This window comes from Pelodiscus sinensis, chromosome 8, assembly GCF_052426305.1.
Source record: "Pelodiscus sinensis isolate ZL-2025 chromosome 8, ASM5242630v1, whole genome shotgun sequence".
Taxonomy (NCBI): Eukaryota; Metazoa; Chordata; order Testudines; family Trionychidae; genus Pelodiscus; species Pelodiscus sinensis.
In genome coordinates this window covers 51,689,511-51,705,038 of record NC_143059.1, presented here as the reverse complement: position 1 = coordinate 51,705,038, position 15,528 = coordinate 51,689,511, and the positions used below count along the sequence as shown (strand labels likewise).

Sequence of the window (15,528 nt, the reverse complement as noted above, 5' to 3'; positions counted from 1 at the left end):
CACCTCCTCTCCCCCCCCAGCAAATCATAGACTACTTTGGCTACAGCCCACAGATACAACCTCCCCACTCAACACAAATATTCTTGGTGTAGGCAGGGGTGCTGACATCTTCTGCAGGCCCCTGGGCAAGGTAGGAGATAGCTCTGTGCTCCTGAAAGGAGTGAGGCCTAAGGCGGAAGAGGTGGGGCCAGAGCAGTCAGCCCTCAGCACTGTCCGGAGTGCCACCTTTGCCCCTTAGTTCTGTGCAGAGTGGTGCTTTGACAGCAATTTAAAGGGCTCGAGGATCCAGCCTCTACAGCTGCTGCAGTTCCTACATTAGTGGAGGTGGCCACGGCGGCTAGGAGTCTTGGGCACCTTTGAATCACTTACCCCAGGGCAACTGCCCCATTTGGCCTTCCTGTTGGCAAACCTAGTTGTAGGTTTATTTAGCCATATTGTCATGGTAGAAAGTTAATAGAGGAGGGGGGAAGTGAATGCTTCTCCTGTCTGCTAAATCATTCAGTTTGTTTGTTTTTTGTATAGTGTCCTGGTAATGACAATCATATTCTACCATAGGAATCCCAATATTGGCAGACATTCAGACTTTTTGGCAAACAATTTAACAGTTGCTGTAATGGATTAATAAAAGTAGTGAAAAAAACTCCACCAACTTCTCTGCTTTTATGCAAAGACATTCTTGGAAGCCACACGTTAGTTAATTCAGGTGAACGGTAAAAATACAAATACTGACCTTATGAAAAGAGCTTGTAGCTCCACATTTGAAATGAGGACACTGCATGAATTAACAGTAGCTTAGATTAGAAGTAAATGTCAGGCACAGAGCACCCATACAGGCTGTTGTTGCTAACAAAGTGCTTTGTGCTAATAACAATTATAATTCAGCAAAATATAAAGTTTAATATTTCCCTGACACACCTTGGCATCTACATGCCAGGTCACAGCCCATGGTGTTTGTAATTCAGGAGTGCTTTTGGAACTGAATTGCCTACTCACAAGTGCTTAAATATCTGCCTTGGGCCAACTGTCAGCACACCCGGGTGATGTCTGAAGTCAGCTTGTTAAAATGCAGAGATTGCACATGGTGGTGAGAAAGAGGATATTATGATTCTAAAGTGTGCACAGCACAGTTTGCACAGGCAAGGATTCTGCAGAAAGTTTGATAGAAACTCAACCAGAGAGGCCACCACGGGGACTATTATATCAAAACTTCTGGTCTTGGCTGGCACTATACTTGAGTAAAGAAGCATGCTGCAGGATGACATGGGAGCATAGGCACCGACTTTCTCCTTTCCCCATGGGTGCTCCACCCCCACTCTGTCCCATGCCCTGGGGCAGATGACCGTTTTGCGGGGCCCCGGGCAGCATAATTCCGCGGGGCCCCGCCTTTGCCACGGCGCAGGCTTTTTGAAGTGCGGGGCCCGGGGCGGCCGCCCCGTTCGCCCTGCCCTATATCCGCCCCTGCCCATGCCCTTCCTCTACTCCACTCTTCTCCCAAAGCCCCACCCCACCCTTGCTCTGCCTCTTCCTGCCCACACTCTGTGCCCTCCCTTGCTTGTGCCCCATCCTCACTCAGTATCTTTCTGCCTTCACTCCTCCCTGAGCCCGTCAGTGCATGCTGCCCACCACTGAACACTGGCAGGCAGGGAGCACTGGGGAAGGGATGTGGGCCCTGCTGATGAGCTCCTCTACCAGTGGATGCTGAGCACCTACTATTTTTCCCATGGGTGCTCCAGCCCTAGAGTGACAGAGTTGGCAATATACATCTTGCTTTGGGCAAGTGTAGTCACAACAGCTGGGTGAATGCCTGTATATCACTGGAAGAAATTAGGGAGGGGCAACAAAAGGCAGTTAGTACCCCATTTCTAGTGCAAGTTGGTCACCTTCATTCAGTTGCCATCTCTTTGCTGAGAACTTTCAAATTTACTTCCCAAGTACCCTGTGAACTCTTCCTCTCCCTACAAACGTTCACTTATGCTATGCTGTCATGATGCACCCTCATGCTGTGGGCATCTCTTCATGTCTGGACACTTCATTGCATGGGTTCTTACTCTCTAGCTCAGTGGTCTCCAACCTTTTTAACCACAAGATCACTTTTTCAATTTAAGTGCAATATAAGATCTACCTCAAACTCAAATTCCCTTGCCCCACTTCCTTTCCACCCCTTCTTTGAGGCCCTGCCTCTGCTCCATCCCTTCTCTGAGGCCTCATCCTGCTCACTCCATCCTCCTTCCTCCCCCATCCTCATTCACTTTCACCAGGCTAGAGAAGAGGGTTGGGGTGAAAGCTCTGGTCTTGGGCCAAGGGGTTGAGAGTGTGGGAGGGGCTCCGGCCTTAGCCCAGGGTGGGAGATTGGGGTCCAGGAGGGTTTCAGGGTGCAAGCTGTGGGAAGGAGTTTGGGTGCAGGAGGACTCACATCAGGGGAAGGAGGTTGGGTGTAGGAGGAGTTTCAAGGCGGGGACAGTCAAAAACCAAAATTAACATTCTTTGCAAGCAGTAAAAAAAAGTAACAACCATCTCCATGTATGTGTGGGGTTGGGAGATGAGTGAAGGACAGTTGGTGTTTGTGAGAATGTCAGAGACACACACACTGTGTGAGAGTGACAGAGATTTGCATTGCCAATCTCACTTTATCCCCTTCTCTCTGTGTGGAGATAGGTACAGAAGTTGGGGGAGGAGGGACACCCTGACAGCATACCCCCTTCTTCTTCCTGCCACACCGAACACTGCAGGTAGGAGGCTCTCAAAGGGGCAGCCCAAACCAGAGGGCAAGAGCAGCATGACAGTGGGTGGAAGAGCAGCTAAAGTGCTAGTGCTCGATAGCTTCCTGGCCAAACCTGTCAGGATCACCTGTCAGAGGCTCCAAGATCTATTGGTTGGTGACCACTGCTCTAGCTTCTTGCTATAGATTGTCTGCCTTTGCATGCCACTGAGCCCTTGGGCTAAGAAGTGGTTAGCTAACAAAATGTTCAATGCAGTCAGAAGTCGCAGAGAATCAACCTAGTTTCTGGGCTTAATCCTCCCCTGGAATTGGAATTAGTGTCCTTTCCTGACTCTGGTACTAGCCACTGTCCCAGACAGACTAAGCATTCCTGAGCTCTCTAGCTTTGGCATTTCAGCTCTTCACAGAACAAGTGAGTAAACAAACAACTCTGCCTCCTCCCCATGGCTTCTTTCCTCTTAACTGAACTATCAGCCTTTTTAGAAGTCCCAGGGGTCTGCTGAATTTTTACCTGATCTTTTTAGTCCTGCCTTGTCTGACGTAGCTAAGTAGCTATCTAATTATCACCATGAGCAAGTGAATTTGACTAACCAGTCTTTTAGTCCTTCTTTGCTCACGATGGGGGCATTCAGCCCATCAAATGTCTTTTATGCTCTGACCCAACCTCTGTTGCCCTCATCTTACCTTCTTTCAAGTCTCACCTCGAAACAAACTTCTCAGCATTCTTTAAACACTATTTCTCTGCCAAATAAGGGTTTAGTAGAGAGATGTTGGCACAAACACTTCGGAGCTAAAAAGAAATCTGCTAAACATCTCCACTCAATCATCTGCTTTTGTTGATCTTCAATACTTATTCTATTATCTCCAAAATTGTCTGTTTAAATAGTAAGTTTTCAAGGACAGGGACTTTTCTTTGGCTGTCTGTAAAACACTTAGAACATTTCTAGGACTATATAAATAATATTTGAAAAAGAAAATTCACCTTCATTGATTTCATTGATCATATTTAACTAAAGACTTAGAAACCATACAAGGTCTTTTATCAGCTGGTAAGTGTTACAGTTTAAGATCCAAAATTATCTCAGAGGAAAAGTCAGGCTTCCAGCCTTCTGCTTCTGTGGCTAAAGAGTGTCACAAAGTTCTAACTTGCACCTAACACACTGGAATGTTTACACTATTTGTTACTAGGACAAATACATTAGGATTCCGTCCTCAAAACTTTTGTGGGAATTAACACTAATGTTTGAAGATGCTTGTAACTTAGCCCCAGTTCCTGTAACCAGATTACATCTGTGCTGTGCTATATCCTGGAGAAGCAATAAACTACCTCCATTCTACTGGCTGGTGGAGTCTGTTTGTGCCATTTCGGGGTGCAGGAGACAGGGGACCCTAACGCGCTGTCACAGTATACCAGCCACCACCTGCAGGAGTCAGGAAGGTATTCTCTTCCTCCTTTCCCCCACAATGTATTCCAATTTTGTTTGGTTTTGCTTTTTAATCCCCAGAGCTAGAGATAGACTGTTGGGTGTCATGGGCCCAGGCTCTGGAGTGCCCCTCCAGAGCTTGGCTTACTGGCTCATGTTTACAAGCTCTGGAAGTCTCACATTTAATAATTGTCCAATCATTGCGGGAGCCGTGAGCATTGATGGCTTTCAGTCCCTTCTATTTTCTGCCTGTGACACACAGTAGTCTAGTCTCCAATGGGCTGTAATACTTTTGTCTAATTTCAGTTGTTGGGTTTAGTACGTGGTTGTTGGGTGATATTGGTGGTCTGTGATATATAGAAGGTCAGGGTAGATATTCTGGTGGTTTCTTGTGACCTTAAACTCTATGACTCTAGAACCACATCTTCACTATGTGGAAAACCAATACTGCTGTAGTGAATTTTCTGGGGTTTGATTTAGCAGGTCTAGTGAATACCTGCTAAATTGAATTCAGAAGGCACCCCCGTTGGCACCAGTACTCCTGCTCCTCATGAGGAGTGAGGGAAACCGACAGAAGTGTTTGCTCCTGTTGACCTCCCACTGTGTGGAGGGCATGGAAACGTGATTTAAGATACGTCAACTCCAGCTACGTAATAAATATAGCTGAAGTTGCATTACTTAATTTGACCTTCCATTTTAGTGTAGACCAGGCCTAGGAGTCTACACCAGCAAAAGAACTTTTTTGACAACATAAGCTGCATATTTACTCGTGAGAGTTTGCTGGTGTGGCCATCTCAGCAAATACTTTCTTTCTAATGTAGATAAGCCCTAAGGAAAAAGCCAAACAAGAATAAATGACAAACAAACTTACTCAACACTTTTTGGATTTCTTTATATTTCATTAAGAAGCAAATAAATTAAAATTGCATTTTCTTCAATTGCAGGCCAACTTTATTAAAACAAAAATGTACAATCAAATGGAGGTCAACATTTACAATGGGATTAGAAATAGGCAAATGCTGAATATTTCTGAAAATCCCATCCTGCATATTTAAACTCTATATTAGGGATGTAAATCTTCATTTAAAAGTGTAATCACGTAACCACTAAAAATCATAGTGGTTACATGCACTGTGGGCTCTACAGTATAAAGTCTAAATAAGCTTTATACTGCAGAGCCTGCAGTGAAGCCTCCCTATGGCTGGCCCGCCATGGACAGGGGCTGTTGCAATGGCTGGAGCAGCTAGCTCCCTGCCTGGGGAGGGGAGGGAGCTCCACCAGCCCCTCCAAGTTAACTGGAACTAGAAAGCCTCACCCCTTAAGGTTAATGGGTTAACCATTTACATCCCTACTCTGTACTCCCTACCTGGGTTTACCCCAAGCAGTGACACTGAGATAAAAGCTACCTGTGCCATATCTCCCCTAGACAAGTAGAATACCCCCACCTACTTTTCACAGTCAGTCATAAGCATTATGAGGGCTTTTCAATTGAGTTAACAATATTGAAAAAAATCATCAAGACAGTGCCAGAGAGAGAGAAGACATCAGCACTGCTATTTTATCTCTTTTAGCATCTCTGTACAGAGCAAGAGACAATAGTTTTGTTACATGGGTCAGTGAAATATAGGTTTAATTGGGGAATATAATGGCAGTTGTCTCCGTCCTTTGATTCCTTTTTGCTAACTGACCCGCTCTTTGCAGACAAAAGACATTAAAATAGAACCTGAAACCCAACCACTACAAAAATGAAGTGCTTCAAGTCTGTGCTAAAGTATCACACACATTTTAATGAAGCTTCATTGGGGAAGTTTTCTAAAACAGAGTAAACAAAACAACCTGAAGTCAGTCCTCTCTGCAACACAATTCTTTGTCTCAACAAAGTAGAGAAAATATTGTCTTAAGATGTCAGGATGAATCTGGTTCTATTACAAAGAGCATCATGAGATTTGTTAACTGAATTATCTTTCACTGCTTGCACATCTTGAAGCAGTCACGGCCTGCCTGCAGAGATGATTACAGGATCTGCCATGAAACGGACGAATGAGTTCTGGTCTGCTATCAGAAAGCCAGAAGTCGTAAATCTCTCATTATATGTACCATTAGAAACTAGGCTCTCATCAGGGGGCTAGCAAGAGTGCCATTGGCACAGGACCTATATCTTGAAGTCTGCTTTCATTCTACATTGTTATTATTTTGCAACCTTACTTAACAAAATAAAGTGCCCTCTTTATGGAATTACCCGCAGCTTATCAGCCATCCAGAATAATTTTAACAAGGTAGTCACTTTTTAAAAAAAAATCCATTTGTGTAGGGAGGAACCCAAGTATGCACTTTCCTTTACAGTACCGAGTTGTGCTAACATCTTCTCAGCTCCCTGAAGTAATCACTAAGGCCAGGTCTACACTATGCAAGAAGGTCTACCTAAGATACGCAACTCCAACTACAAGAATAGTGTAGCTAAAGTCAATGTAGTTTAAGTCAAATTTCTGCAGTGTCCCCACTCCAAGAGGTTGATGGGAGAAACTCTCCTGTCGACTTCCCTTACTTTACCTTGTCACCCTGAGTTCTGGGGTCAATGGGAGCAACAACCAGCAATTGATTTTGCAGGTCCTAACTAGACCTGATAAATCAAACCCCGTAAGATTGATCTCTGGATTGTCAATCTCAGGGTCAGTGTAGATCTGGCCTAACTCTCCTCACCTGCTGAGGCCCAACTACTCTCAGAGTATAATCCTGGACAATGATTCCAACCAAGGGAAGCAAAGAAGATATTACAACAAGGTTTACATGGCATGGAAATATCGTTTTTAACTCATATAACATTGTCTATCACAACTTCCTCTGGCAGCTTTTCTGACATGCTTCATTTACAGTCATGAATGCTAGTAGAGGAGGCTTATTTAAGCCTAAAAGTAAATTACCTGAGAGACATGCAGGGGTGGGAGGTTCAGTATGGATGGTGTTATATATTCAGTTCATTCACCATTGATACTTTTCCTCAGTGCTTGAATTGTAGGGTTGGGATAAAAGATGATTATGTCACAAACATCCATTTCTGACTGTGGCTGTCAGAGAGCTGAGATAAAGTGGAAGTGCTCCACAACTACAACCCTACTGTTTTTCTTTAGTTCAAGAACACTGATTTCCCCCCATTACCATCCATATACCCTCTCCCTTCCATCAGTTTAGTTGTACCCAGCCTACAGCAACAGTGAGGGGAAATTAGAAGAATGGAATGTGCTATCCTCAACCATCTGAATTAAACATCATACCCACTACACTCTCTGCTGAGCCAAGGGGCTTAAAGTCCCTCTGAGTAACATGCAACTGAGTTGTTTGGTCTTGGGAATCTATTTTCCCAATTCCACTGCAGTAAGTTAGGGGAAACAGATGATTTCCAAGATTAAAATAAAATGCAATCAAATAAAAATCAAACAGAATGTAAGTGGATTTTGTGCTTATCTCAAGCTTCAACAAAAGATAGCTGGTAACTGGGTTTTTTTAATCACTGAAGCTTTACATTTAAAAGTGGAGACTGTAGAAAACCTTAATATTATGGCTTAAATGTGAAGGCCCCAGATCTTTAACTTTCTGTTCTTTTAGGGTGTGTCTACACAGCACCCTAACTCAAAATAAGATACTCAATTTGTGCTATGCAAATTGCATATCTTATTTCGATTCTATTTCAAAATAGCTTATTTTGAAATTTGGTGCATCTACACAGTGCCAAATTTCAAAATACACTATTTCAAGAAATCCCTTAACCCTTGTGGAATAAGGGTTACAGAGATGCTGAAATAGTATACCCATTATTCTGAAAAATATTTTGAAATAACAGGAGGCGTGTTAAGACATAGGGTAGCTATTTCGGGATACTTCCAGTAATAGCGGCACTGTGTAGATGTACATATTAGTAGTTAAATAAATCCTGTAGAATTTAATTTTTAAAAATCACAAGTAGTAGAGGTAATAGCAGAGAATGACATTTGAGTTATCAAAGAATTATATTTGATTTTGGAACTGTTACCAGAATTAAAATGAGTAAAACTTTTAAATTATTAGCAGTTCTACCTGTTACCTCTATCTAAGCAGGACAGTTTATATGAGGCAATGGCTCTGTAACATTCTCAAGAAGCAAGAAGCTAGTTGCCTAGCAACAAATGAAAATCTCATGCAAACCTAAAACCTCAGATCCTACATTGCCACATTCAACAGCAAAAAGCAGCAAAGAAAATGAGATTTCCCTTATTTTCTTCTAACGGGTTTTTCTATTCTGCAATGTGACAATTAGTCATGAGCTTTAAAACATATGGATTTAAGGCCAATACTGCAAACATTTTCATATGTGAGTAACTTTACTTACAACAATAGGCCCAAAGTCATTCCCATACATAAGTATGTTCATAACAGGGTCTTAAAGAATGACTGTGGAGCTAAACATCATGGTGCATTGCAGACAGGGGCTGCTCCAGGCAACCAGAGCAACCCCCATCCATGGCAACCTGGATGCTTTGGATGTCCTGGTCTGCAATGAACCCAGGCGGCTGCAGGCAGGGGTTGCACGGGTATCTGGATCAGCTCCTGTCCATGGTATCCAGTGTCTGGAGTAGCCCCTGTCTGTCGCAGGCCCAGGGAGTCTGATCAGAGTAGCCCGTCCATGGCAGAGCCAGACGCATTGCAGGTAGGCCCTTATCCATGGTGGCTCGGGTGCATTGCAAGTAGGGGCTGCTATGGGTGTCCAAAATAGCTTCTATCCAGGATGTTTGGCATCCAAAGCATCCCTTGTCCATGGCAGGCCCGGTCATGTCACAGGCCCCTGTCTGCAACCGCCTGCGGCAGGAGCCCATTCTAACCCAGCTGCAGCACCCCCCTTTAATTGGTTAACCCATTCAATGTCATGTTCATGTTCAAGGTCACTGTATATTTTAAAAAAAAAAAACATGATTTTTTTCCTTATTACTGATGCACTATTCAAACTGAAATAATTTTTAAATCTAATTTACCATTCACACTATGCTTTCTCTCTTGGCTTTTTGCATTTTTTCTTGCTTAGGCACATTTTTTTTTCTTGTCAGCTTATTCTTCAACCTTTATGTTCTCATGTAATAATATTATAATGCTCAGCCTGCAAACGTTGCAATGCATAGTTTTAAAATATCCATACCCAATGACTTTAAAAAATCACAGAAATATTTGTATTGCTGCTATGTCTTTTAAGATTTTCAAAGGCACAAAGGGGAGCTAGGCACTTAATTTTGACTCAACAGTGTCCCTCTAGTAGTTTGCTATCAGTGTTGTTTTACCTTTGTTTTGATTAATTATGCTGAATACATGTTGGGTGCATCTAGACTGGCAAAAACTTGCCAGCTGTCTACACTGGCCGCTTGAATTTGCGCAAGAGCACTGATGTTCTAATGTAAGAATTCAGTGCTTCTTGCGCAAATACTTTGATGCTCCCGCTCAGGGATAAGCCCTCTTGCGCAAGAATACTTGCGCAAGAGGGCCAGTGTAAACAGGCACCTTAATTTTTTGCTCAATAAAGCCCGATGGCTAAAATGGCCATCGGAGCTTTCTTGCGCAAAAGCGCATCTATACTGGGCACGGATGCTTTTGCGCAAAAGCACTTTTTGCGCAAAAGCATCCGTGCCAATCTAGACACTCTTTTGCAGAAATACTTTTAACGGAAAAACTTCTCCGTTAAAAGTATTTCCGCAAAATCATGCCAGTCTAGATGCAGCAGTTATGTTTACAATCACTTAATACTGTAGTAGTCACCTTTAAAAAGTTGCCAGCCATTCTTTACAATGCATTGGAGAATGAAATAATTTCACCTCAGGTTGCATTATTCTAAGTATTTCCTAAAGTAACTAGTGCACAGTTTAGATACTGTTAATCATGTAAATGCTAAGGTACCATATCTAGGACAAAACCAGACAGTTATTAAGGGTGGTCATTGTACATTTAGCCCACTAGTTCCTATTTTGAGTACCTGTATTAATCAAAGCTTGCAAGTTTCACTAGAACCCAAGTGTATCACAGTTTGAAAAGTGATTTGTATTCTGTCATTTCCAACTTCCACTCTAAGTCAAATTCTGGTCCCATTTGATTCAATGGCAGCTTGCCAGTAGCTTCAGTGGGACCAGAATTTAGCCAGGAGTCTCAAGGCATAACATAACTTGTTATAACAACAAAACAAATATACCCTGCTGATTCTGCTGGGAAAATTTCTTAAGACATTAGGGTGGTTTTCTGAAATAACTGGCAGTGAACTCGCAGATTAAGAACCATAGTAAGTCTTATAGGCCAATATGAGGTATTTAAAAGGTCATCCAGAGGTACAACCATTGCAGGCTGATGACCCAGTCTTGGAACATCTTATTGTTCAATATAATGATTACAGGGGACTGTAATCATTAGCAGATATGCTAGAGAATCAGGCCCTTGGGTATTGGTACAGGAGTGACTTTTGCAGCAGTTAAGCTCAGCCTTAGGCTGGAATAATTATAGAAGATGAATATAGATTCTATATCCACAAGGTGAAAGTTTTCAGGCCCATATGAGCCAAAGGGTTAGCTGATTGACTTGCTCATCTATATGAACCCTCTCTGAGGTATATACATATAAAAAAAAGAGAAAGGAGGAGAGAGAGAAAAGGCTTCCTTCTGCCTACCTTTTTTCAAAATAATATTGATGTGTTTGAAGTCAAAACCTGTGAATTTTGCACTGTGGGGAAAAGCTCTCCCTGTTTAGCGAGCCAGCACAAGTTTTACGCACTACTGTATCTCACATAAGCCCCCTTTTCACAGCTAAAATTGGATTTTGGTGCAATTTTCTATCACTTTGATTTGGCTTGGCATTAATCCCCACCGCTACCTGTGCTGTTGTGCTTCCTCATGTGAGTTGTAGATCTCAGTCCCTCATGCCTACACTGACCATATGTCCCAAATTTTCCAGGACAGTCCTGAATTTAAATACTCTATCCCAGTGTCCCCATCAAGTAATGAAATGTGAAATGTCTGGCAGGGCTTTCTGGGACATTTACCTACTTGACAGGGACACAGGCTTGCAGGGAAGAAGCGACCAAGAAACGGCTCCATGTCATTGCTCCTTGCATAGCGCAGCAATCTCCTTTCCCTGCCCAGCAGAGTGCATAGGAAGTTCCATTGGAGCTTTCCCTGCAGGCAGCCGGGCTGGCTTCCTGTGGCATGTGGTTTCCAGACACCACGCCACACACTACCCCACCATTGCGTGCTGTGTGGCTCCCTCCCTCATCCCCAGGGAACTGCCACTGCCTCACGGGGTCCCCAGTCTGGCCATGCCACCTCCAGGCCTATTGTTCTTTGTTACAGCGGCCTCTGCTGCCACTGACAGGGGGCCAGGTGAGTCCAAGGCAAAACCTGGCAGCGCCACTCCCAGACCACTGTTCCTTGGAGCTGCTGCCTCAGCCCCGGCAGGAGCTGTGTGGAGCCTAGCTGGGGAGCTGTAGGGCAGGATGTACTCAGGCTCAGCACGTGCACTCCGTGCACTGCTGCTCTCTCTCCCCCTACCTCTTCCCACCATGCTTGCAACAAGTCTGGTCTGGAGGGGAATGTCGGGGTTTCTTCACACCCCCCTATGTTCTCCAAGCCAGGAGCTGGTGTTGATCACTGTTGCATGGGAGGGGGCTGAGTTCCATCCTCCTTACCACCACACTGGGGGAACAGTGGGGAGCTGGTATTGCAGCCTCATGGCTTTACCAGGATCCCTGCTGCGCTGGAAGGGAGGGGGAACTTAGCTCCCTTCCTGCTTCCTACCCTGCTGGGGGCGCAGCAGCGTGTGGTGCAGGGGTTTTTCCCATTGCAAGGTATGTGAAGCCAGGTAAGCATCCCCCCTCATGCCCAGACTTTCACACCCTAATCCCCCTCACTCACTTTCCTGCCCACACCAAGACCATGCACCCCCAGCTTGCTCCAACACCCTCCCTTGCTCCTGCACCTTCCCTCCTGACCAGACACCCTCCCTCCTGGCCAGAAACCCTACCCCCAGCCTGCTTCTGCACCCTACCTCCCACCCAGACCTTGCAACCTCTCCCTCTTATGTACCCCAGATCCTATACCCCATCCCTATCCCACAGACTGGCAGCCCATCCCACACATTGAACCCCTCATTTTTGTCCCCACCCCAGAGTCTAAAGGGGTCCATAAAATCCACTAACTCTGGAACCCCAGAAAAGTAAATCTGGCCTATGGGAAGCCCTGAATCTCTGTCTTCCCTGTCTCTTCCCCTCACCCTATGGGACTGGAGCACTAGAGTAGTGAGGTATCTCAGATGGCGGCCATATCAGTGAGAGTTGGGGTTTTTTGGAGGAGTTTTTTTGTTTCTCACTGATGTGGTCCCCAACTGATTTTTCTGTGGATCTGTGGCCCCCAACCCAAAAAAGGCTCCCTACCCTTGTCATAAATAAAGAAAACATTGAAACCTTTTGTGTTGGACATAAATTAATATTTTACTTAATTAAAATGAAGTTTGATAAACTAACATGAGAAAGTTAAAACACGTAATTAGTTTCATAATTTAAATTAAACCATTCTCCCTAGCTGTAGTACTAGGAAAATGGCTCAGGCGTAATTAACAGTGAGTTTCCATTAACAAATGAAGGTCCACAGAAAGGTTTACATTGAGCCAGGTGCTTCACAGGCCAAAAAGTTTGAGAACCACTGAAATAGAGGCCCTCCTGGCCTCGCCCCCTGAGCTAATGCAATGCAAGTTGTGTTAAAGCAATTGCTGCATAGTTGCATGGGGGCGGGGTTCTTAGGGGCCCAAACCCATCCCTATTGGTAGGGGACAGTGGGAGGAGTTCTTAGAGGGATCACATGACACACTTTACTTCCAGTCATGGGGAGGCCATCTTGACCCCAGAATACTACCTCCAGGGGTGGGACGTCTTGTGGCAGGCAGGCAGTGTGGCTAATGGGGGTAGGGTATGGCTAATGGGGGATCAGGGGACATGGATAATTTTGGTTCAGAAAATATGGTCACCATACTCATGCCTTTATGCTACACTATGAGCCCTGTGTCCATGATGCATCACATTCTCTCCTTGTGGCTGAGCTGCCAGGCTGCATCCTGAGATACAAGCACCATGGTACATGAAGTCGCTACAGAGATGAATGTCAAGTTGAAATGAATCATTTCAAATGGGAAATGTCGAAACATTTTGTTTTGCTGTAGAAGTCAGTACAAAAGTATTGCAACATTTCCAAATAAAACGTCTTCTGAACTTTGTGTTTTGTGAAAATTTCAATATTTTGACTTTTGTCAGGATGAAAATATGTGTCAAAATATCATAATTTTGCAAGGGATATTATTCTGTGCTTTGCTAAGCTCCAGTGCCTACATATTACATGTCAATATCACCCTATAGGCAGTGCACAGAATCTCAAATTAACTGGGACTAACTGTGAGTGCTTTTACACAGCACATCAGATTATTTAGAAAACTAAACACCATCCTTGGGTTAATCAAGCATTTTGATTGGGATATAATAAAATCTTGAATGACTAATGGACCTTGCTGCAGTTCAGTAACATATCAGAAGAAGAAAAAGTTTTAAAATGGAGAGTCAACTGCATTTGAAAGACAAAACTATATCAATATTTTTTCAACGACCACACTGAGTACCACATTGAAAATCTCTAACAAATGGAACACAAGTAGAATGTATTCATTACATTTTGTGCGTGTCGTGTGTGAATCAGTCTATTCAGAGTGCTCTCTGATGGCCAGCTCATACAGAAGATAAAATACATCAAGTAACAACCAACCAGGATTCTATTTTAGGTCCAAGTGATGTGCAGAGGCCTGGGTTTTTTTTCCCCCCTTTAGAGTTCAAATTTCTTGATTTCTTTTCACCATGCCCCAAATCTGTAGTCTGGCTAAGAAGGATGGTTTCTATACATATGGGCTACGTCTACACTGTCCCCTTTTTCGGAAGGGGCATGCTAATTTTGAAAGTGGGAATAGGGAAATCCACGGGGGATTTAAATATCCCCCGCGGATTTAAATAAACATGGCTGCCGCTTTTTTCCGGCTTGGGGAAAAGCCGGAAAAAAAGCATCTAGACTGGCCCGATCCTCCGGAATAAAGCCCTATTCCAGAGGATCTCTTATTCCTACTTTGAAGTAGGGCTTTATTCCGGAGGATCGGGCCAGTCTAGACGCTTTTTTTCCGGCTTTTCCCCAAGCCGGAAAAAAAGCGGCGGACATGTTTATTTAAATCCCCCGTGGATTTCCCTATTCCCACTTTCAAAATTAGCATGCCCCTTCCGAAAAAGGGGACAGTGTAGACGTAGCCATGCAGGGGCTGATTTGTTACAAGCTGCTGCGATACCTTAAAGAGCTGAGAATATACTGTTAACTTTTACTGTGGTAGAATATATTATAAATTAGAATTTTACTCATGAAAATAATCTTTAATCGATAAACTTACTGTTTACACATTACTTTAACTTTAATTTAATCACAAAGACAAGTTCAAATAAAGTCCAGGGTCTGAGAAACCCACCAATACAACAAAATTCAAAGCTTACTTTATTGCACAATATTGTTTATGTTCTGTTTCCAGTGTTTGCAGCACGTACTGATGTTATGTAAGGTCACACTCTGTTCAAAGACAACTCAAATAATAGACATAACAAGGTAAATTAAGTGCAGTATCTTAGCCATAATGGAATTGCGTGGTTTCTGGAAGTTGTCACGTCTTTTAGGAGGTAAAATATAAGGTTTTTATGGATTAAAATAATTATTTTAGATCTTTTAAAATATCTATGACATAAGTGAAAATGTAAACTAAAGTAAATAAGTAGCTGAACAATTTTAAAATTTGGTATTAGATGTCTGTCATGTAGGCATTCTTAAGCATTTTGATTTTAAAAGTTAATTTGTTGACAACTTAGTACATAAAAGCTTCTTTGGAGGAACAGTATAAATCTACAGATCTTGTTACCACATTAATTCAGTATCACAGTATTGTGTTAGTGATGCTAAGTTTGGTATAGACACTTGACAAGTATTTTTAAAGTTGAACAGGCACCTAAACACAGACTAATCCCCCTCATTTGGTGTATATGGATAATCTATGCACCAATGTCATTTTTAAATAGGTGACAGAGGACCCGATATGGCTAAACTTTGGGAGTATGTACACATTTTTTTGACCTGGTAGACAAAGATGTGAGTTTAGGAGCTTTAGTTTACAGGGATTTTGAGACTAACAGTTTATTTTAAAAAGCGCTGCCTTCTTTAATTACGCCATTTCTTTGAAGATAATGGCCCTGCCTCAGTTACAGTAAATCAGTATAGGTATATTAACTTCCAACAGACCTACACTGATTTCAACAGCTGAGGA

General features: G+C 43.2%; 1 protein-coding gene across 2 annotated transcripts in view; it reads right to left on the bottom strand.

Moving 5' to 3' along the window:
- The window catches only part of C8H10orf90 (chromosome 8 C10orf90 homolog), a 117,171-nt gene that overhangs the window by 72,837 nt on the left and 28,806 nt on the right, over positions 1–15,528 (bottom strand). Inside the window, exon 1 of one of the 2 annotated variants that reach the window (XM_089780182.1) lies at positions 3,702–3,832. The exons of the other annotated variant lie outside the window; for it this stretch is intronic. Within the exon in view, the coding sequence (XP_089636308.1) occupies positions 3,702–3,723 (22 nt within the window). The 5' untranslated portion in view covers positions 3,724–3,832. Of the gene's footprint in view, positions 1–3,701; positions 3,833–15,528 lie in introns of those variants that run through there. 2 annotated transcript variants of the gene reach the window in all.